At 42.3% G+C, this 24,058-nt stretch overlaps 1 protein-coding gene across 3 annotated transcripts in view; it reads left to right on the top strand.

The window, feature by feature from the left end:
* The window catches only part of KDM6B (lysine demethylase 6B), a 75,566-nt gene that overhangs the window by 38,885 nt on the left and 12,623 nt on the right, over positions 1-24,058 (top strand). For 2 of the 3 annotated variants that reach the window (XM_072399326.1, XM_072399327.1), the window contains exons 2-6: positions 8,473-10,438; positions 21,201-21,273; positions 21,941-22,061; positions 22,293-22,391; positions 22,546-22,759. In XM_072399326.1, coding sequence (XP_072255427.1) covers positions 21,946-22,061; positions 22,293-22,391; positions 22,546-22,759 — 429 coding nt within the window. In that variant the 5' untranslated portion in view covers positions 8,473-10,438; positions 21,201-21,273; positions 21,941-21,945. The remainder of the gene's footprint in view (positions 1-8,472; positions 10,439-21,200; positions 21,274-21,940; positions 22,062-22,292; positions 22,392-22,545; positions 22,760-24,058) is intronic. The other variant, XM_072399328.1, reaches the window with a different exon arrangement.

Here is a 24,058-nt window from a genome sequence, read left to right as displayed (position 1 = left end):
CAGAATTTTCTCTATGCTCATAGGTGGGTCCACAATATGCTGTCAGGCAAATATGGTTTCTAATAAGGGTGGTGGCTGAACCAGGAAACCTGACCTGTTTTTTTTTTGTTTTTTTTTAACATGCTGAAATCCCAGGATGTTCACGAGTTAGTGATATTGTCCACAAAAGATTTTAATATTGGGGCAGCTGAATGCATCTTTCGGTAGGAGCTCTTGTATCTCACTTCAGGTCAAATTTTACTTCTTCAACTTTTACATTCAGTGACTAGGCTGTGATGTCACCAGTCTGCTGCAGGCAAAGTTAGCCTTTCCTCGGTCTCCTCCCCTTTTTTGATCCGATTGATACACTGTAACTTTAGCAAGGGGAGATGTCCCAATAGGCTGTGTGGAAATTTGTGAACATGTCTGACATCTGTCTGGGAAGTAGATGCTGACTCTGAGTGATGCCTTAATAAAGATGGTGCTATCCTTCCAGAAAGAACTTGACCAGGGCATTGTCATTGGAGTACTATGTGGATCTGTGTAGGAGTTATAAATCCCTAGAGGTGTTACACTGACCTACTACTTGGCATACACATGAAAATTATATCCGATTCCTCATCCATTGTGTTTTGATATCCTAACCTCCAGCAAAGTAGGTCAGGGTGAAGTGTAAACTCCAGATTTGTGTTTCGGATCCAGGTCAGTGACTCAAAGCCGATGGATCGCCATTACGGACAGACAACTTTCCAGCAAGAGATAACGGGATTAGTCCATGCAGTTCCCAGTCCTTTGTCTGGGCATTACCTCAGTCCCTTTTAAAGAAACAAGTGTGATTGTGGGACATTCTTTGCATCTGTACTTGGCGTGTCACTAGCCTTGCAGGACAGGATTTTGTGCTGCACTCATCAAGAACTAGTTCCAGGTATTAGTAGTAAAGCATGAATGAGGATTAAAGACTCCTGCCTCCCAAAGTCATTTGGCAACGCCCAAATGTGTCACCTGACAGGTGCCTTTTGAAGTAGATCTGTCAGCTTAAAGTGACAGTCTTGTGAGGCTAAACCATCCGAAAATTGTCAGCTTAGACACTTCTGAGTGTATGTACACATAATGGGTAAAACCATTGGCCGCAGTGTGGAGGAGCAGGCATTTAACACACCTGGAAGTGTCGGATGCTAAAAAGTTTTCAGCAAAGGAGCACAAGCAGGTCATGTCAGGTGATGAACTAGTACACACCTGGCTCCTTATACTTTTACCTATTGGCTGGATAAGATAACCTACCATAGTGATGACCAATAAGAATGCCTGGGTGGCAGGAAAACTTTTACATTACCCTGGGTGTCGGAGCTTTGCTTGTTCACCACAGCCCAGTTATTTTGGAATTGAGCATGTACCACCTCTGGCAGCCTTCACTTTATACCTGCTTGAAGCTTTTTAAGAGACAGGATCACTTTAAATCCAGAAGGTTGAAATTCATCTGTGAATGCAATTTTTCCTCCCTTTGATTTTTCAGTCTGTCGTATTTCCTGTATGTTATTCCACGGGCATTGCATTTTTTTGTTCTCTTAGTTCTTCACTTCCCTTTTTTAACCGCTTTCTAACGTGTTTTTACAACAGTCTCGTGCTTCCCTTTCCTTTCTAGTTTCCTGCTTTCATCCTGTGCTCCACTTTCCTCTCTGACCTGCCTCTCTTAAAGGGTCAGCCCACTGAGGTGTGTGTGTGTGTGTGTTTTTTTCTTTTGTATTTTTTTAGGATTTGGCTAAATCAGTCAGCGGTTTCTTTCTGGTTCCTTTCTTAGCCACTGTGAAAGCATGGGGTGTGTTACTGTGTGGTTTTCTGCATGGCTTAACCCCAGCTAGCCCTGGTTGCAAGTGCTTACCGAACCATTAATATTCTAGGGGTAAGCAGTTACCTCTGGAGTAGCTACAGTTCGGTATACATTGGCTGCAGGTAAATACACCAAAGGTAAACTCCATTCCTTTAGGGTGGCTAGGGTCATGGCTGAAGATACCCCTCTAGACTCTAGATACTCAACTCTAGATACCCCTGGGGTAAGTGCTGACCCTTAGGGTAGCTAGGGTTAGGTATACACATGACTGATGGTTCCTACCAACCCTAGGTACCCCAGGGGTAAGTGCTGACCCTTAGGGTAGCTAGGGTTAGGTGTGCATGTAGCTGCAAATGTTTGCCTAATCCTAGATACACTATAGGTACCACTTGGCCTAAGAATAGCTAGGGTTAGGTATGCATTTGGTTGCAGGTGGCTACCCAAAAGGCAAAGTACCTAGGGTGGGTGGTGTTTTTATTATCAAACAGTATATAGCGCCAACATATTAAGCAGCGCTGTACATTTAAATAGGGTTAGCAAATTACAGACAGATAAGCCAAGAGGAGAAGAGGACCCTGCCCCGAAGAGCTTACAATCTAAGAGGTGGAGGAAGTATCTCACAATAGGAGGGGGGATATGGAATGGTGGGTAAGTAGTGAGGGTTTTAAGAGTCAGAAGACTGGTTGTGAGTTAGAAAATATTGAGTTTGAGTTCTCTTTTAAAGGAGCAGAAAGTAGAAGCAGGATGAATAGGAGAAGAATGGTAGACCATTCTGGTTACATATGTACTTGGCTGCAGGTGCCTAACCAATCCTCAATAGGCACTTACCTCCCCAGCAATACCTGGGGTGAGCAAGGGTTGGGAAATTATGGCAGACATGGATAGCTAAAAACAAAGTTTGTGGATGGCCACACACTGCATTTTATTTAGCATGGATAGACGATGCTGAATAAAGCTCTGCCACCTTGCTTTAACTGGAGAGCAAACTGTGGCAGGAATTGGAGAAGCTGGTAGGTGGTTAAACATGCTAGCTAGTAAGGCGGGACATTCCCCCTTTGGAAGCTGGCAATCCTTTTTTAGGCCACAGTCTGTATTCCTGATCTGGCACCTTTTGCAGCGGCCCAAATTTGTATTTTCAAACCCTTCTATCTTATCTGACAGAATTGTGCTGACTGCTGAAACACCCACATGGTGCAACGCTGATGGAGATGTTTTTCAGCTGTTTTCCTGCTGACTTTAAAAGCAAATAAAAGAACAAAATCTGATTATAGAGTCTCATTTTCTTCTATTTTAAATGTATGCTTCCCTTCTGGTTTCCTCTTCTTTGTTTTCTTGTGTTTCTCTTATTGGACTTTCTTCTTGTTCTTTGCTTTTCTTTCGCTCTTCACTTCTTCTCTTTTCACCTCTGTATATCTGTGCTCCAGTTTCCTGCCCTTTCCTTTATCTTTTTGTTTTTGTTTCCTACTCCTCTTTATTTCTCTTTTCTATACTCCGTTTATTACATCATCTTGCACTTCTACCTTTTCTGTCCCTTCTTAATGTACGTTATATTCTTTATTTTCATTTTCTTTTTTTCCCTTCTTTTAGACCACTTTTGCTTCAATATTTTTCTGCACTTTTCTCTGTTTATCTTCTTACTGTTCGTTTTTCATCCATTTTCCCATGCTTCCCTTCCCTCAGAACTAACAGAAGACTGCACTCTTCCTTATTACCCTTTTACCTTTGTATTCCTTATGCAGAACTGGTGCACACTGGTGCCAATGTATTCCATAATTTACTTCTTCCTTATCAGTGCTACCTCACTGTTATCTGTGTGTACAGGGAGCTGAAGTATACAGTGCTGAGGTGTGTGTGTGTGTGTGTATATATAGATTTATAAAGCTAGTGGTATCTCTAATTCTGGGTTTGCTTGTGTGCTACAAGTTGGTGATAGATCATGTGCTGGGTTTGCTTGTGTTCTAGAATCCTGTGGTGCTGGACTTGCTACGTGTGCATGGTATGTATGCTGATGGTGTACATGCACACACCTTAGGGGGGGAGGGGAGGCAGTGTGTACAGGTGTATACACAAATGCTTGGCTGCATGTGTACAGGGAGCTGATGGCGACGGCGTACATATTATCTAGTTTCTATATATACACAGTACGTTTTGTTTACCTTGCTGCAGGGTAGGTACAACAGGTAATATGACTTTTCTTTTTGGCATTGACTTGGCTTTGCTTGCGTTTACCGTACTACCATTGCCAGTTTGTTTAGCAATCTTGGTGCCAGCCAACATGCCAGTAGCGCAGAAAAAATTCTTTCTGTATGTACCCTTATAAGGAGTCAAGGCCTGTGAATCTTTTGTGGCCTGAGAGACTCCATGTTGAATTATAGGCAGCCCCCACGTCATGGTGAACATTAATCATTGCGCTTCTGACCCCTGGTACATAGGCTGGCTTTCCTTTCTGCCTCAGGCGCGATGACATCACCAGAACAATGGCCGTCTGTTACAAATACAGACCTCCTGTTTTGCATTTATGGATTCATTTAAAGTTCATAGTCCTTTTTGTATGCTTATTTTTTTTTAAAAGGCTTTGCCCAAAAAAGCAAAGGTAGAGATGGTTAGTTACATACTAATGGCATTTATAGAGAACCAATTGTGGTTCTATAAGAAGCTGCTGGCAATTAATCAAAGCTAATATATGACCTTTGGATGGACAGATCTTTTTCAGAGCAGAAAACGTAAAGCGTTGTGTGCCATGGCATTGGGCGCAGGACACAGCCGGCCCCTTTTCGTGTCTCGCTGTTTATTAGTTACTAAGGGAGTGTACATAATGCCTGTCAGTTCCTGTGTCTGCCTTCCTTGCTGCTGTTAATTCTTTTTCTTCCAACGCTCCCTAAGTTGGTTTTCTTTGTCTCCTGGCCCTTACCCCAGCTGACACGGAGTCCTTGCCTCCCCCTCACAAGCTCCTCCCTTCCTCTTCCCAGACCCCCTCCCCATCCTCATCCTTTCCATCAGCTGTTCATAAATCATTCATACTCTCTGGCTGCCACCCAAGCTCCCTATTGCTGGCCCTTTAAACGGCGGGCGCAGGGTTGTCACAATCGTCTCCTTTTGAATATTTAACTTTTTCCTGTCGGGCACAAAAAATAAGATCAGATTTTTTTGCAGGGTGACACAGTCAGGAGGCAGCCATAAGCCTATTTTCCTTTTAGGGGTGCACAGACCAGAGGGAGCTTTGAGTCCGTCGTCTTTTTTCAGGATGGTACTCCTAGAAGGTAGCCATGGGTCCCTGTCCTTCCTCCATGCAGAAGGGAGCTATGGGTCTACCCCATCGCTACTCCTTCAGAGGTGACCCCCAATGGACTCATGGCTCCAGAATTAGTGATGATTACCCTGATGCAGTTTGTCTGGTAACCAAACATCTTAGTTGCCCCTGGGAGGGGTTTATTAATCACAAACATATTCTCACACCTGTCCCTGGCCCATAGGGGACATTCTTACATCATGACATTGATAAGGTTGCTATCTCTTGCATCACGATAGCAGTGTACCTACCGCATATGTATGGATTGCATAATAGATGTTTGTGTGTATTGTAGTAGTATTGAGTCATTAATGTGTGTGTTGGAGGTGTGTTGAGGTTACTCCTGTTTATTCCTCCAGTTGCTGCAATGAATGATCTTAAATGCAGAGAAAGGCTTAGACAGATGTACTGCAGCTTCTGCTGCCTGCTTGTGTTAATCCCCTGAAGTACTATAAAGCCCTCGGGTTTTCGTAAAAGCAAATGTCTGGTTAAGGCTGAGCACAGCTGACCTATAATCACCATTTTTTTGGAGGCAGTAAAGAAGTTTATGGATATTAGATGGTGGCTGTGTGTGCAACAAAGATCACTGTACACACATGAGCGTTTGCATGGAGAGAATGCACGTTTCTCCAGACATAATGGCTTGATCAGGGGGCATCTTCTCATGTATGTAAGCACTTTAGGGTGAAACGTTTTATGTTGCCCATGTAGGGCAAAGCAACAGGTTCACGTAAATATTACCACTCCTCGTAGGTCATGTTCATCTTTTCTTCACCACCAATCCAGCTTCAAAGAGCAATTCCTGGTAAGGGGTCATGTGAGTCCCTACCTCCTATATACTGGTGCTAAGTAACTGGTTAATAGGAATGGGAATATAATCTTCACCTCTTCTGTCCCAGTGGCAGTGGGGTTGTAGACATATGGCCATTAAACATGTACCATGGCAATTATTGTGAAGTTGCACCCCCTCCTTTGTGGCTATAACGGCCTCCTGTATTTTGGGGAAGACTTCTTACACTATTTTGCAGTGTCTGTGGAACTTTTTTTGTCCATTCAGCTAACAGAGCTTTTGTGAGGGCAGGTAGTGATGGATAGGAAGCTCTAGATTCCAGCTGACATTCCAATTCACCCTTAAAGTGTTGGGTAGGGGCTTTGTGCAGGTCGGTCAAATTTCTCCAAGCTTCCTATACCTACAGCACAGGTTGACTTTAGGATATAAAGTGAATCTTTATATTCATCTCAACCGTCTATGGTGGTCTCACATCTAAAGCATCCACTTCCTGGTGCCTGCTATCCTTCCTTGGATATCTTCAGAATACTGGGTATCATGAACAGGAAGCCATTATCCATCAACCATTATCTTTTTTTGTGGTTGACAAGTGGTCTGCCTTCTCTATCCCCCTTATCATCTTTTATTGAGGCCTCTGATGATTTGATGGAGTGTATGGGCTAAAGATGAACAAAGAAAGCTATAGTTTGTTTTTGCATAAAAATGTAGTTGTGTGTTTTTGGAAATGCCTATGCTCACAAAAGAATATCTGAAGGTGCCTTCTCTATGTACCTGTGATAAGATTCATAGCAAAATCTGAAGTCCCCTAAACTGATGTTTCTGTAAGTGGAATCAATCGGTGGTTTCCAATATTTTTCTCATACAGCGTTGAGATTTCTCCAAGGTTGTTTTCTGTCTCGGTCCCCTCCCATGAGGCCATAATAAAGGTTGTTCACTATCCCAGCTGGATTTTCTAGTTTGTCTATTAGGGAAAGTCAATTGGGAAAGGGTAGCACCAAGGTTTGACCGAAGGCTGGATCATTTCACTGTCATCTACTTATGTAGGTAGCTTAGGGCAGTATACACAGTATGACATTTTTGAAGATTGGCTGGTGACTCAAGTGTTTCTTAAAAAAAAAAAAAATGTTTGCAATCAGTGCCGAACAGACAATTGTAACCTGGGATCTATACCAATTTTTCTTCATTGAAGATCTTTTTTAAAAGACTAGATTGAGAATATTTGTAACTGATCTCTTCCGATTTTTCTACCATCATTGTTGTGCTTAGAATGTTGCTTTTGACGTTTTTATTGGACGTTTGTCAAACATTAAAAAAAAAAAACTTGCCTGTATGTGCCTAGCCAAATATATTTTTGTATTCGCAGAACATGGCCTAGATATGTCATCACTGAGTCACTCTGCTGAATCCATAAAGGCAATAACATTGAGCCAATTTTTTTTTGTAAGGCTTAGAATTTTTGGCTTGGTATCCTGAGCCGGCGTGCTGGTTGTAAACACCAGGCTATGTTCCCATTGTAGACAGATGACGCCCCCTCCAGGTGTCTCATCTCTTTCCTTTCATTGATGTCAGCTGCCCACCCTCTAGCCTACCAGCTGCCTTTTATTTTGGGCCCGATGGCCTGCCCGTACTTCAACCGCAGGCCTTCAGGAAATTGGAGGATGATCGCATCCTCCTGGAGATGAAATTTCCTGTCTGGGGTGGTCTTTGGTGGCATTCAGCTGTGAAACAGCAACACGGTTGGCAGTTGACCAGCTTGCTCTGAAGTTCTTTATATAGGTCTACAGCGTATAGATGACCTGTCTAATCTGAGATAGTAACACAAATAAAACAAAAAAAAAATGCATGACTCCATTTGATGAATGTATTTATCCACTTTATTTCCCAGTATCTCTCAATGATGATGGTGACAATACGTTCTTATCCACTGATACTCATGATCCCCTCCCTTACATGCTGCTCTTCCATGTGGCTCCTTCATCGGTCCTATCATGGTGTAAATTATGTCTTGGATCCAGGCTTTTTCCACGTGGCGTGGTTTCTCAAAAAACTTCATCCTGGGAGGGGGTTCCATGCTCCTTAATGGAGAAGCACAACTAAGGGGCTATCCTTGCACAAGAACCAAAAACTTTGCATTTATCTGGTAGCATGAAGCCTTTCATGAGATCACTGTTGGCAAATGTATACTGTGTTTCGATTTAACAGAAGCTCCTTCTAAACCCACATGTGACTCTGGTAACGAATCCTAATAGAACTGCTGCAAAACAATGCTTTACCTTTTGACCAGTGGATTGGAGGCCTTCAATAAGATGTCAAGTTTGTATGACTTAGTGCTATCATTTGCCCTTCACCTGTAGCAAAGAAATGTAAATGGCGCCCTCTGTCCTGGATGTGTCAAAAACTGGGTCTTGGGCCACTCTAACAAGTCTGCAGTATTTAAAATTGTATCTTCATATGCAACTGTATGTCTGTCAACCTTTCTTACAGTGTTTCAAAATGGATTGGAGCTCTAACAAGGGTGGTTTGAGGGTTTGTATTCATGTTTTTGAGTATGTCAGGTATAATACTTAACGCAGTATTGCTCTGCAGGTTTCCATTCGGAAAGGGGCAAACAGTGCCAACAGCACCACGACCCAGCCCTGAGGAAAAGATTCGATCATCTGCAAGTCTCTCGGCAGGACTTGGCAGCATCTGACCTCTCTCCAAACTGAGCTGAGATCTTTATATTACTAGACCCTGCGCTTGCCCCCTGCTTATCCCCCGCGCGATCATGAACACACTGGTCTGTCAGTGAAAGCACACACACCTTTAAAGTGCACACTGTTGTGCAGTCACCTTCATCGGACGTAAAGTAAAAAACATTTATCTGGCCTTTTACACGAGTTTATCCATTAACACAGCAGCCGCCTGTTTAGAGCAGTCTCGTTACCGGAAGAGCTTTAAGTGCCTAGAGCTCTTATCTGGATCAGACACAAGGGGGCACACTTTTCAGAGTGGTCAAACTAGCTGGTAAGCCGGGTCATCCTAGGAGGTAAGAGTAGTGGGTGTTTCAAGGACTATCGGAAGAGGGGGTTGTCAAAACCGTGTGAACATCGAAAGGCAAAGAAACACACCTAGGTCGTAGCTCATGAAATGAAATCAGCAAACATTATGTGAAGATGGGGCTTGGATGAATAAGATCAAGGATCCAAGTCCAAGTTTTTGAGTTTTTTTTTTTTTCCAGTTTGCAGTGTAAATTTTGTCAAAAAATGAGAATCTGATAACACCAGTTTGTTCTTCATCAAAACTAATTTTCATGGCCTTACCAGGTGACATAAGTGAATAGATTTGTGGATTACGAACATAGTTTTGGATTAGTCCCTCTGTAAATCAATTCTCTTGCTTCTACTTGGTGGCCATCAGAATGATCTTAAACTGGTCATATATACAAGAGATGGTCTTTTGTTGAATATTAAATTGGGCAGCTTGACTGCCTCCACCATTGGAGGCATTATATAATTTCTTTTTCTCCAATTTAATCTTTAACATTCTAGATCATTTTTACTTTTGTGTGATACTCTGCTTATGAATGCTTATTACTTGTTTCAAATTTTGAAAAAAAAAAGTATATATGGCTACAAATGGGCAACCTGTTGCTTTTTTGGCTGCTGGTGAAATAGTATCCCAGCATACTCTACTAACAAAGACAGATTGCCTACTATTGTACCAAATGTATTATCTATGTATTTTCTGTGTTTCATTTTAGCATGCATATGTCTGTTAATTTCTTCCTAAAGCCTAACTTCAGCCATTGTTTTTGGATAAAATAGGGAAAATGACTGGGCTCCTTCCCGGCTCTATTCAGATTGAAATAAAACGTTTGGCTTGAGTTAGGCTTCTAAAAGTTTCTTCAACCAAAGTGCATTAGGACATTGCTATGAGGCAGCGAAAGGTTCTAAAATATGTTCTGCTTTTGAGCTGTTTTGAAGTTCAACTGGTGATTGGGGCCTACAACCTAAAATGACTTGTTGAAGCAAGCTTGTTGTCTTGCTGACAAAGCTGAATCCTTGGGAATAGTACAAGACTGGCTATAATAGAGGAGTTGATCCTTTCCCAAGAACTATGGGCTGAGGGACGACATCCTTTTCTTATAACTAAAAGACCCACTTCAAATGGGCTTAATGTAGACCTCTGACGTCCTCCTTCTCTGGAGGAGGGATCGGCCAGGTGGCACAGAGATTTTCCAAAGTCAATGGCCAATATTGCTCATCTAACTTCTTGACCTGAACATTTAGGTCATAAATCTTGGACAGGTTCTAACCCTTTATGGTCACTCTAAGAGAAGATCATTTCATTGTTTTTCATTTTCCAGAATTGGTCTCTTCTCCGCAGACCCTCCACTCAGCAGAAGCATTGCTCTCTGTACATTCATCAACTTTTTGACATACTTGCACACACTGCGATGGCATTTTTTCCTTCGTTAATTCTGTTTTTTGTTCCTAGGGTCCACTGTGCTCTTGGCTGTGAATCAGGATCTGGCCCTGACTGTGTCCTCGTCCAGGTCCTGGATGACCCAGTAAGTTCCCACTACTCTTATTTTGTTGCAAGGGGAAGCTGTGGCTAACTTGCAGTAGGCGCTTTTTAAAATTGTTGTAATGTAAATGTTTTGCTGAACAATCCTTGTCACAATTTAATCAATTAAAAAAAACATATGTCAAAGTTCAACTAAGACACAAACTTATATATTACAAACTTTATAGAGTTCCCAAAACCTTCAGATAATTCCAAAGAAGGCAGCCAGTTTCTTGAAAAGCTGCCAATACATTGGCTACTGTTCTTTGCAAATATTCCCCCTGTCAGGTTGAATACCTGTGCCTGCCCCCCTCCCCCACACACAAACACAAATCAACTTGTTGTGTTTTTTCCCGCCACCTTGTACATTCTGTAGTAATGTTAGCTAATGGAGAAACCACAGGGAGTGGAGGGGAAGAAGGTTATTTAGCTGCAAAGGACAGTGAGACATGAAGCAGAAGCTCTTCTAGTAAACGTATGCAGTTTTGTATTTGCTGGAATGTTTTACATACACCGTATTGGCCAAAACATTAAACCCAATGACAGGTGAAGTCATAACAATATTTATCTGGTACCTGCCATTGGATGGAATATATCTGGTATCAAGTAGACAGGGAGTTCTTGAAGGTGATGTGTTGGAAGCTGGGAAAAATGGTGGCCCAAAGAGGGCATTTGGTGAAGCAGGAACATGGTCCCAGGTGCTCAAGGGCTCACTGTGCTGGTCGGATCTCTCAAAAGTTTTATTGCTGCCTGTGTCCCCCTCCTTGCTCCTGTCCCAGAAGCAGGTGTCCCAGGAAAATAAAATTTAAACAATGGTCCAGAGATGGCAACACAGTCACCTGTTTTTACTAGTTTTTCTGTGTAATATTGTTGTGACCATATTTCTCATTTATTGCCACTTGAAGGAGCATCTTGCCTAAAGAGACTCCACCATTAGAGATGTTTGGGGGCTGCCATTGTTGTCATCTTTTCAAAATGTTGTTTGGCTGTTCTTTAGGGTTACTCATTGTTCTCCCCAGAGACTTTTAGCCGGGTACACCACCTGGCACTTTCAGTAACCACCCGGCTGTTTTTGGGTGGTTACCTTGGAGTTGGGTTACAATAGACAGGATGCCACCTGCTTGTAATTTTTTTTCTAACCCATTTATAACATTTTTTGGGTTGAACGCTGCTTACTTTCCTCATGATGTAGTCACTTTAAAAGCTTTGTACAATTTTATACCCATTTTTACATTTCTCTGTACAGTGCTTAGCATGGCCAAGACTAGTGCCCCTGTGTTTAAGGACCTGAACGCTGGAAGCTGTGCTAAAAAACAAACTAGTTGCCTATATTACCTTTCGCCTCCCTGCATCTGATATGTTCCCATTACTGAGTTCTGCACTCTGTCTCAGTGCAGAGGTGGCCATCTTGGTAGAAGCAAGACTTGTCTACCTAATGTCAGGGCTTCCACCATGAACTAAGGAATATTCAGGCAGCAGGGGAAGAAGTGGAGTAAGCACAGATTTAGAGAAAAAAAAAAAAAAAGCAGGGAGATTTTTGCACTCAGGTACAACTTCCTCTCTAGCAAGCTGTTTGTACAGAAGCTAAGTTATACTTGGTGGAGATGAGTAATGGCCTTGGATTAAATAGGTGTTAGGACATAGTCTTGCAATCTGCCGTACTATATTACTAAACCGCTGACCAATAGCGAGGTGTTTTGTAGTCCCCACAGCGGGGCGCCCCCGCTCATCCTGTCCCCTGTACAGCGATTGCTCATAAAACTGAATAGTCAACTCACTTTGAGGAGCAGTAGTTGAGCACATGTACACAGCTTAAGGGTGGTTCAGTTACCTGACCACCAGCAAGCAGAAAACTAAACTCTTAGTGGGCTTAGTTACAGTAAGGTCATGAATACCTGAACCTGACATTTCCTTTTTGCTTTCAGTTAGCAAGAGGTTCAAGGTGCAGGTAATGACAGAAAAAGACCCCATTAAAAACTAGAAAGTAATTAACAGGAACTGTAAGACAGATTCGTGTGTCTTACTTCCCGTCACGTCTTTGTCTGTAGCTCACGCATATGTGTGACAGTTCACAGAGATTTGTGGAAGCTGGAGGAGAACTGTTGTGTAAATTTTTTTATTTTCTTGAGAATGTAGAAGTTGCTCCCTTATGGGAAATGATCTCTAAAGAGGATGTATGGAACAGGGAATTACCACCGTATGCTTTATATCCTATCAGACTCTTCTCTTGGTGCTGCATAACTTATAAAACATATATAAAGCCATTTCTAGGACCTGTCCCCACCCCCCTCCCCAAGGGACACCAAAAAAGCGTTTTGGACATATTAAACTGATATGTTCATGCAATCAGTTTGGGGGTCTTCAAAGATCATCCAGAAATCATTAAGCACATCTGTTTTGCAGTTGATCTTCCTGACCTGTATTCAAATTAGTTTTTACATGATAGACTTATCTAGCAAAGCAAAAGAACCTTGTTGACGCAAACCAAAGACCAATTAAAAGTGGTGGTCATCCAGATGAAAAGAGTGAATATTCCAAAACTAAAAGGTGATTTACTACTAGGGCCCCCTAGGCACTCAAGTCTCTAATGTACTGCTCTGCATATTTGGTTCAAGACAATGATTCTCAAAATTAAGGTCAAAACAGTAAAAGAAGTGATAGGCTGTTATTATCCAACGGCTTTTGGCAATAGTCTTTCAGGATGAAGCCAATCGGCAGTAAACAATTGATAAAACCTACTAAAATTCTAGCGAGCCATATACTAGTCAATGGGTCAAAGACAGTGCAGCCAATCGCATTGGTACTGATCATTTACCTGGCTACTACTGTGCAGCCATTAGTAAAGCTTGATGAGTAAAGCTTTGTTCATCCGGTATTAGTCCCAAACAGCTGCCAGCCAATGACAATGGCCCCCAATGTTTACACTAACAATTTGTTGGATGTGCTCCCTTAGGATGGCTGTTTGCAGTGCTTTTGGCTGTGTAGAATAAGGTATTCCTGATCAATATATTGGAAATGACCTAATTTTGTATACGGTAATTATTAAAATTCTATGTTTGTATTGAATCTGAAGTATTATACTGCATGGTCATTTTAAGAATAGTTTCCCATTTTTTGTTTTGATACTTGGGTGCTTTGTCTTGCAAAATGTTATTGCATTAGTTCCACCAATTGGTCTCAAGCTAATTTCACAATAAGCCACAACAACAAGAAACTGCCCATGTAGGCAGGGCTTTTATTAAACATCAATGTGCAATTTGCTATTGGAGCATTAAAGACTTTCAAATGAGCTTCTCAAAATCTGGTTCACGAAGAAAAAAAAATTAATCTGCATTCATTTAGTTCAGTGTTCTCCCCCACTCTCTTTTAGCTGGGCGCATCTCCCAGCAATTTTCAGTAACCACCCAGCTGTTTTCACAATACAAGGGCTACCATCCACCTACAATTTCATTCCACCCAGGTTAAAAAGATTTATGGGGTGAACACTGCAGTTATTTACAGATTACTCCAAAATAGTTGCAGTGCAGTCCAGAATTTGGAAGCTAGGTATCACAGAAGGGCTGGCATAATGGCATGAAAACTGTGTTTTTTTTTTTTTTTTTTTAAAGGATTTCTTCTTTAAGGGCTTACGGCTGATTCTCTTCGCTGCCTTAATGGGAACAGGTGTATGGTGCCCACCCATTGTAGGGGTGGCAGCTGGTGCTTTGTCGTGTGACGCCTAGAAAGCTCGTGACACGGGAAGGATGTCGATTCCAGAAATACAGCGTGACAGCACGCAGCACTCGAGGAGTCTGAAGGGGAGGAAGGAAGTGACATCAGATACAGAGAGAGGAAGGAATTAATGGGAGGGGGGGCAGTACAGAGGGCATATAGGGTAAAGAGAAGGAGGAAGGGAGAGATGATAGAGGGTGAAGACTGAGAACAAGGGAAAGAAATAGGAGGAGTGGAAAATGGGGGTAAAGACAGGGAGAGAATGAGTAAGTGATGAGGGGAGTAGAAAGGAGAAATGCAGAAAGAGGGAATAAAATAGGAGGGAGTAAGGGAGACTGGGACAAAATAAAGATAAAGACGGAGAGAATGAGTAAGTGATGAGGGGAGTGGAAAGGAGAAATGCAGAAAGAGGGGATAAAACAGGAGGGAGTAAGGGAGACTGGGACAAAATAAAGATGGAGGAGAGATGGTAAATGAGCAAGAATAGAAGGGGGAGAAGGAGTGGAAAAGGGAGAAGAAAGTTGTGGAAAAGGAAAGCGGGTAAGGGAGAGAAATGGAGCAAAAGGTGAGAGCACAAAAGAGGATTCAAACCATTGGGGAAAAGAACAGAGTGAAAAAGGAAAAGAGGAAGAAAAGAGAAAGTTATAAGGGGGTAGGGGGGGAGAGAGGATGAGTGAGAAGAAAGCAGAGCATGACACAGGAGAAACTTGGATAGCAAGAGGGTGGAAGAGAAAGTAAATTTGGAGAATGGGGGAGTGGGAGAAGAGCAGAGAAGTAAAGAAGGAAGGGGGATGAAAATATTAGGGAGGAGGTTTCTGTACAGGGTGTGAAGTATGTTCTGTACAGATAAGTGAGTAACTACTGCAGGCTGTAGGAAGTGTGGAGTCTACAGATGAGGTCACTTTCTATTACACAGCTGCTCTGGGGTGAGACGTTCTGTTCTGCCCCCTTCTTCCCAAACACACACACAGAGGGGGCGTCAAACATTGACATTCACACACGTCATCAGCCAGCGTCTTCAAGGCGTCATTAGTTTAACACTTCGTAGCTACAAGCCATAATAAAGAGCCATCAACTCATGTTAAAGCAGCTGACCTGACACAAGCATGGAGGTCACAACTATAGAATCACGTCCCTGTCCCAAATTAGACACTGGATGAGGGACAGCCATAAAAAGTATTTTTGGGAGAAGAACTCTAAATTGGGATCTACTACTAAATTGGGATCTACTTCCTTTTAGTGGTTTTCCCAGTGCAGTTAGGTCATATTCCTATGAAAGTCGTGTGTTTACCTCAGTAGCTGTCCCTACACCGGGTGGAGGGTCCTAGGGACATATCTGACCCATCTGTGGCTGATAATCCAGTAGCATGTTGGGGTGCTTCCTGGATTACAGGTTCAGGTTTGACCTTTGTGGATTGGTGTCTGCAGAAGTGACTGAGCAAAGGGGCCACAAGAGAGCATACCCACAGAGACTGGGACTTTTTGTAAAATATATATATAACCTTTTTCATGTAACAAAAATCAAAGAGAAAGATTACAGAACACATAACAGAATATCCATGAAAACAACGTAGTCGCAAGTCAACTCTAATAAAACATGTACCTAAAAACAGTGCAAAATAGCATATACTTGTAAACCCAGTTAGTAGGCACTTGGAAAACCTTGGCATAACCTAACATATTCTGTTGCTGTGTGCACATAAAAGTACAAAGAAAAGAAAAATGGGGGGGTGGAGGAGGAAGAAAGAGATAACAGGAAGGGTAAAAATGGGGGAGTTAGGTAAGGAATGGGGGGCAGCAAGAATAGGACCCAGGACGATAGTTGGGACGCTGATTCCAACATTCATATCTAAAGGAAAAGGTCCACTGTATCAAAGAAAGAAACCCAAATTAAAGTCTGGCAAATGAGTGATTCAAGACATCCAAACATTCTGAAATACCCCATTTGAGTCACTAACCCTGGCTGCTAGAAGTTCATTAGTGAAGTACCAGGTGACATTGTTTCACCTGTATCACAGTAGGCAGTAGGACCAAGTTTGGTTTGACGTTTTGTTACTCCTGAAACCGCAGAGCTGTACAACACCTCGTAAGGGTCTCTGCTCAGATTTTTCCCTAACTGGGTATAAACAATTTGGTAAACATCAATCCAAAACTGCTTAATACGGGGGCATGTCCACCAGATATGATGTAGAGCCCACGGCACCACAAGAGTCGAAAACACAGGTCTGACATGACTAGTTTATATTTGGCCACTCTAGCTTGAGTGGGATACCAGCGCATGAGTATTTTGCTTCATAAAAGTCCCCATGTATAACACTGTGCGCTGCTGTATCCTAGATCTGCTCCCATTGGGAGCTTTCCAGGGGGCAACCGATTATTTACAAAATACTTTTATGTAGGCAGTACTGTTATATAATCCTCTTCATTAATGACTATCAAAGCCTAAAGGGAAGAATGTATAAAAGGTGAATACCCACTACCCTCTTCTTGTTCCTGGACACCCTAATTTAGTCGGTTGGTAATGAGAACAATTACAAGTTTCCAATCTCTATTACTGCCTCTTGACCCAATCAAATAGAATTGTTGAATAGAATGCTTAGTGTTATATTACACTTTTTGATCATACAGTCCAGATCTTGGTCTTTAACTACTTTGGACAAATCTTTTAATTTTGGTGGAGAAAGACAAGTTTTTAGCAACGCATCGCTTTGTCCCTTGTGTCTCCTGTGACATGGCGTGTTCCAACTTCCTCATCATGTTGCTTTCCCATGACAACTTTTGTTTGTTCTTGGCTACTTGTTCTAGTTTGCTACCCACCCTGGTCTTTTGTCTTTTTGTGGCTCAGAGTTTGTCTATCATCTAGGTACCTTCCCCTATGGCTGATTGCTTCAGGGTTGCTTGAGGACCACAACCTGCTCATTATTCCTTGGCATAATGTGGACACTGGGTGGTTTCTTAGACGCATGCCACGGTCATGAACTAAGTTGTTCTGAACTAAGGATATTCTGCTCCCTGCTGACCAAGGCCTGTTCAGTGGACTCTGGTGAATGATGGTGATTGAAATATAGAAAGAAACTTGAAAATTGGTTGTACCTTTTGCTGGCCTTGTGCTGGGCAATATTTTTAGCTTGTATTTACTTTGCTGCTGATTTCATGTCTTCACACAAGTAGAATGAATGGAACACAAGTGGCTTCTATTTTGTGTTGATTTTCCGGTATTCTGAGAAAATTTGAAAAATCAGTGGATGTTGATGTTGACAGACTTTTTAATATTGTAGTTGCCTTTTTGCATCAAATTATATTTTGCATTGGAACATTTCTTGACAATGTGCAACAGTTTGTTTGTTAAATCCACTAAAAAGTTGTTCCTGGGTTGAGATTCGTTATGCATGTTAGTTACTACATGAATATTTTGGTCTGTTTATTTTTATATATGTATATATATATATATATATATATATATATATATATTGGCCTTTATGGACTGTTCTGGGGGTAAAAAAAAACTTTTTTTAGTTTGGCCCTCCAAGCGTAAAAGCATTGGGAAATTCGAATGCCTTGGTGTCACTTACCTTAAAAGTTTATGGTGGCTAGAGTTGGGAGTTCAGGTCAGGTCCTTTAAGTAACAACTCAGTGGAGGTCAAATACCCCCCACCCCCCCCTTTCCCCCATCCAGCCTTAGGATTTGTAATGCAACCGGTCTGGTGACCAGGAACACCCCAGATTGGCTTAAAGTTCCTGACTTCATTGCTATTATGTGATAGGGCCTGGTTCCAGAACCTTTCCCTTGCCTTGTGACTTTCCATAGTAAAGGAGTAGCAGATTAAGTTGCCTTCTGCTTTCCCATCCTATTAATAAGACCAGAGTCGGCATATTTCCTAGTGCAATCCATCCATCTTCCATTCTGCTGGCCAGAATATTTCAGGGTCCGATGACCAAGATACGATGAAGATAAAGGGCACCTTAGCACCCAAGGCTCCATAGTTTAAATATGTCGTGAATGCACTTGCCCTTTTCGTAAGGCATCAAAACTGATGTGGCTTGGTCTGCTTTAGCTGTATTTTTAAGAAATATATAAAAAAAAGATTTCATTATGCTAGACAATAAAAGAAATAAAAACTCCAGGTATACCAACAAGGTATACTGTCTCTTGTTTAGTGTTTCAGTTCTTTAGCACACCATTGTTTTAAGAAATCAGCCTGTTACTATAATAAAAATGTTAAGTCTTCCAAACTAATTAAAAAAAAAAAAATTCATGGCTGGTCCACCTTAACTGTCAGCAGCCTAGCTGTTCCGCCTTAAAAGAACAGTGGGCTGGGTGTGGGCGTGGTGTGTGGTCAGGGAATCCCAGGGTGGGTGTGCTCTGGGGGTGCAGTGACATCACCAGTGTCCCTTTAAACTTGGCTTCCTCGCAGAGATGGCGGAGGTGAAGGGAGGGGAGGAGCCTGGCGGGGGAGAACAAAAGTGTGAGAGCCTAGTAGAGTCGCACACAAGAGCGACCGGCATCTAGTAGAGATGGGCGCAGCGCTGTGAAGTTTCACCGCTGCTTTTGACTTCAGGGAGAACCGCCTGTTCCATACCTTGTTTTGGGAGGAGTTGGGGGGGCAAAGGGGAGAGGGGAAGACTTCTAGGACCCTCCCATGGCAGCTGTCTCTTTGTCCTGGAGGTAAGTGACAGCTAAACATTCACTTTTGTTTGTATTGTAAGAGTTTTAAAAAGGTGTTCCACTTGAGTGCTTTTTGTGGATTTTTTTCTTCTTCTTAGGCTGTCACTTTTTGGGTCAGGCTGTAACTTTTTGGGTCTGGCTCCCACCTTCTATACATTGTATCTTTTTTTTGTGTTCAGGCTCTCCTTGTATACATTGTATCTTTTTTTGTGTCCAGGCCCTCCTTGTATACATTGTATCTTTTTTTGTGTTCAGGCTCTCCTTGTATACATTGTATCTTTTTTTGTGTGGCCAAGCTCTCCTTGTATACATTGCATCTTTGTTTGTGTCCAGGCTCTCTACTTCTTTACATTGTATATTTTGTGTTCCTGTCTGTGTTACTTTATAGTTCTTTCTCTTCCTTTTTTTTTTTTGTCTGTTGTCTCTCTCATGCGCTCCCATGTTCCTGCTCCTTTGATGTCTCATTCACTCAGTTTCCCTTCTTTGTGTTCTACACACTCTTGTCCCTGTCGCTCTTGCTCTCGTGCTCCCTCCACTGTCTCTCCTGCACTTTACGTCTGTTCTTTGCCTTGTGCTCTTGCTGTCCTTTGTTTCTTGCTGTCTCTCTCAGCTCCTCCTTCTTCGATCACATAATCGTTTTCTGTTTCCTAATCACACCGGCTTTTCGCTCATCTATCACTCTTTAGTCGCACTTTGTCTCCTTTCTTGTCTCTGTTGGCCTTGTTCTCTGTGTTTTGCCCTTGTCTTTGTTATGGCCCCTTCTGGCCTCTCTTGCTCAATCTTTTTCCGTCAGTCTTTTGCCCCTATGTATCTCCTGTGCTACTCTTTTTACCCCGCCTCGGTCTTAAAACGCTCTTCTCTGTTTATTTTGCACACGTTGCTTCTGTCTGTCTTGCACACTCCTTCTTGCTTCTGTCTCTTTCATACCCTTCTTGTATTGTACTCATCTGTCCCTTGCACACTCTTCTCTTCATTCTCCTGTCTCATTTTCCCACTTACATTGTTTTTTTCCATCTCATTTGCTCTTTCCTCGCAGTGTGTAAGATATGCCCTCTTACACAATGTCGCTCTTCTGTGTCGTCTGGTCATGTGACCCATTAAATTCTGTCTGACTCCTCGCCTGCCAGTTCCCATTCACAACATACAAAAAAGAACAATTTCCCCTCAACTGCCGGCTGCTGACGTAATGGGGAAGCCCCAACTGATTGTACTCTGTAGGTGGAGGGAAGAATCTGGGGGAAATTAAGGGAAATATCTTCCTATCTGCTAATAGCCGACACTGCTGTGTTTGTATACAGATTACGTAGTGGTGTGTGTGTGTGTGTGTGTGTATGTACACAGGTTAGTATACCAGAGTTTGTACATTTGTGTACAGACACCACTACACTGTGACTTATATACAAGTGTAGCAGTATCTGTACTGTCATGGTGTAGCGGTGTCATATATATATATATATATATATATATATATTTTTATATGAGAATGCAGGTCATGGTATAACTATGTCTGTACCACGTGTGTATGTGTGTGTATACAGGTCATACATTGTACACGGCATGAAAAAAATTTTTTCCAGGTCCCATTGCTTGGAGACGTGGGGGTGGAGGAGCGTCAGTCAGGCGGTGACATTCTAAATAAAGAGTAATAATTGTCTCGCTCTCTTCCTACTGCTTGTTCTCGTCACTGTCCTCCCCCTCCCACACTACTCTCTCTTTCCCGTCTTCTGTAAGACACAAGGGTTAAGTCTATCACACGTGGCTGTGTGTAGTTTGTGAGTGGTGAGGTGACACATAGGGGGTGTGTGAGTATGTGGTCTGCTGAGTAACACTTTTCTATTTGTAAGGCTGTAAGGGGGATCTGACTCAGCCTGCATGTGTGGGCCATGAGAACATGTCATCACCTCCACAGACAGACTATCTTGTATTTCACCAGGGACAACTTGTACAACTTCACAGGAGTAGGACAGACTCATAGCTCCCTTCTGTCTGTGTCACCCTGCAGGAGGAGGACAGACTCATAGCTCCCCCTTCTGTCTGTGTCACCCTGCAGGAGGAGGACAGACTCATAGCGCCCCCTTCTGTCACCCTGCAGGAGGAGGACAGACTCATAGCACCCCCTTCTGTCTGTCTGTCACCCTGCAGGAGAGACAGTTGCAGCCCCATTTTTCTCAAAATAATTTCATTTTACTTTGAAGCATAAATTTGTTTTTTTGAAATGAGATATAATTGTGCTTATGTACCTATATTAAATACCCACTTATTTATGTTAAGTACTACTTTATAAAAAAGTGTTCTGTTGGTGCCCTCTGGTGGCTTTTTGCTGACACAGCATGGTGGCTGTAAGCAGGAGTTTTTGTCTTATATTCTCACTGTGCTCTTTGTTTTGCAGACTCGCTGTGTGATTGAGGACATCATGCTTCCGCTCCTGGTTCTACATCTGTGAGACCTTGTGGATTGAAACGGTAATTTTATATAGAGTCTTGTCATGACAAGTCTTGGTGTCCTCATGTCCTTTTGGAATCTGCGTGATGTTCCCATGATAGCAGCTGTGCTTTTTGGAGAGAGAAGTTTCTGTTGGAACCCTGCACAGGCCACGGGGGCTGTACATCTTGGGAACATCCCATGCCAGGCATTAGTTCATGTGGGGTAAAGTGGATTTTGCATGATTGTGAGATCTTACTGAGGTCACTGAACTGCACTGCAAGATCCTTAGAAAGGCAACTCCGTAGAAGTACCAGCTTTGTGCAGAAGTAGCTTCTCAAGATATTTGAGCTCCCCATGATCCTGGTAGAAGGCCCAGAGAGGTCTCTTTTGCCTTGGTGAACCCACCAAACTTTAAGGTGTTGAATTTTTTTTTTTTTTCATCCAGGGCCAGGTTGCATATTTTCCTAAATCCAGTGGCAAAATAGTGTATGGGTGAAGACTACCATTGTGTGTTTGGTGTTGGATGATGGGGCTGGCAGGTGGTGTGATAGTGGCACCAGTTATTCCATTCCTTTCAGTTTTGCATTTAAAAGCTGTAAAGCAAAGCAGGGTTGGGGAGACTTTATCTACATGTTGCATATGGCTTCTGGAGAATAAAGGAACAGCTGTATAATTGATAAATTCTTATACTCTTCTCTGTTGCAGTCTGGATGTATCGCCCACAGGATCAGTTTGGATCCCGCTTTCCCCGCGACTCCTTCATCGGAGGAATCAACACAGCCTGGAACTCCCCACCCCACCCCAGATCATGGGTTCCTTCTGGCAGGTGAGATCCCAAGGCTCTGGACTTGGCCTTTACTTAGCGTGCCGTACTTAGTTTAGTGAAAAAGGAGCATCAATCTAATTTGTGTATGCAGACTTATTGGATGTGTACAGGGGTTCCTTTTACATTTTTTTGGTCTGTTCAGCTTCCTGTACTCCTCTGGGGTGATGAAGCTTGTGCTCTGCCTTTACAGCTGTGTCAACTCCTTCCCCTCCTTTTTCCTCTTTCTCTCAGATGCTCTTCAAACCTTAGCCAACCTCAGCTGCCCCCTCACTTACCGTCTAGTCATGTGACAAACATTGGTCACCCAAGCAAACCTTATTACCCTCTCGGGTAAGTGTCTGTGTTAGGTGTTTGCATGGGGATTATAGGGGGAGGCCTGATACTCAAAACTTATTTTCAATGTATCTTTTTGGGAGGCTTGCCTTTTCTTTTGTATGTTAACTTCTTGTTGCGTTGTCTTTCTCCATCTCTCTTCCATCTTTAGCTCTCCACCTGGACATCGCTATGGAAAGTTGGAGCGAGTCCATTCGTGTGTGCAAAGCCTCCTGCGTGACGAGCAGCAGCCACAGATATGGGAACAGTTGGGTCAAATCTACGAGTCAGAGCAAGAATGGGAGGACGCTGTACGCTGCTACCAGGCCGCTGCTCGCTACCATGGGGGTTATGAGCTCACCGCGCACATTTCCCGACTCCAGCAGGTGAGACAAATTGTTCACCAGTAATAGAGGCAACGATTCATGTTATATTATTCTTCTTTTTGTGTGGCCACTGTGAAGCTCATCAGAGTACAATAGTCCGCTGAGTAGTAATGATATCAGGTAGATTTTAGTCATTGTATTGGAGAATAATTTGATGTTGTCTAGGCTAAAATATGGTCATTAGTCTGGTGCAGGCAGGAGAAAGTATTTCCTTAATCTCCTTTCTTCTGTGATCGGACGGCAACATTGTTACAGATCACTGGCTGGGGTTGATCTCGATCAGGCGTTTGTCGACAAATACCTGAAAACTGCACAGGCATGAAGCTTTTCATATTTATTTAATTAACAGAAGATAGATGGTAACCCTGGATGATATCTGAACAAAGATGCCAGATGAAGGAATTGTCAGGGAGAGTTGAGTGACCTTTATACAGTTAACTCCTGAAAATTGTAAATAACATGTGAACTCTTACGCGACATGTCTGTACTGATCATAAAAAAAAAAATCTGATGCTAGGACAACTTTTTTAGAAGAAGCTACAACTGTTGAACTTCAGGTAACTTTGCACAGATAGGTGTATTGTGTGCTATTCCCATGAAGTCATAATTGTAGCTTTAGGCTGAGACTGGGATTTTGCTTTTGATTGCCAATGTAATAGATGCAAGTAGCAAAACAAGTGTGTATATGAAACCAAGGTCATTGTCTAAAGCTAGGTAATGATTCAATTTCGTAAACAGATTTCTGTACAACATCCTACTGTGGAATGAATGTTGCCAAAGATAAGTAACATAAACATGCTTAAACTTTTTTTCTGCATTTATTTTACATTTAATGGCTTGCAGTGAAATTTACTAGTCATTTCAGTACAATATGTAGTCTGTACAACTAAGCGAGAATATAGGAAGGGCTGGGGGCAGATTTAAAATAAATATGTATCTTGCCTATTATGGGCAAACCAACACTTCAGTGAGGACCTACACAGATTCTTTTACTTTCTCTTCATTCACTGCCCTGCCACTCTGTTCTTCACTGGAGTGAATCACTGGAGTAACCTTGTCTAAGTTATAAGTGTGGTAGCTTACTTTCCTATGATTGCTTTGGGTCCTGGTTGTCACTTCAACAGCAGTACCTGCAAGCATGTAGTGAACAGTACAGTTGGGAATGAAGAAAAAGCTTTCACACACTGAATAAGCAAAGCAGGTTTGCTTTAAACAAGATTTTCAAGCAAAAAATCCATGCATCTGTATAGTAATGATGTAACAATTATGTATTCATTTAAAAATTAAATGCAGCAAATG

Source organism: Pyxicephalus adspersus, chromosome 2, assembly GCF_032062135.1.
Source record: "Pyxicephalus adspersus chromosome 2, UCB_Pads_2.0, whole genome shotgun sequence".
Classification (NCBI taxonomy): domain Eukaryota; kingdom Metazoa; phylum Chordata; class Amphibia; order Anura; family Pyxicephalidae; genus Pyxicephalus; species Pyxicephalus adspersus.
Note: the sequence above shows the minus strand (reverse complement) of the source record. Positions and strands in the feature narration are given on the sequence as shown.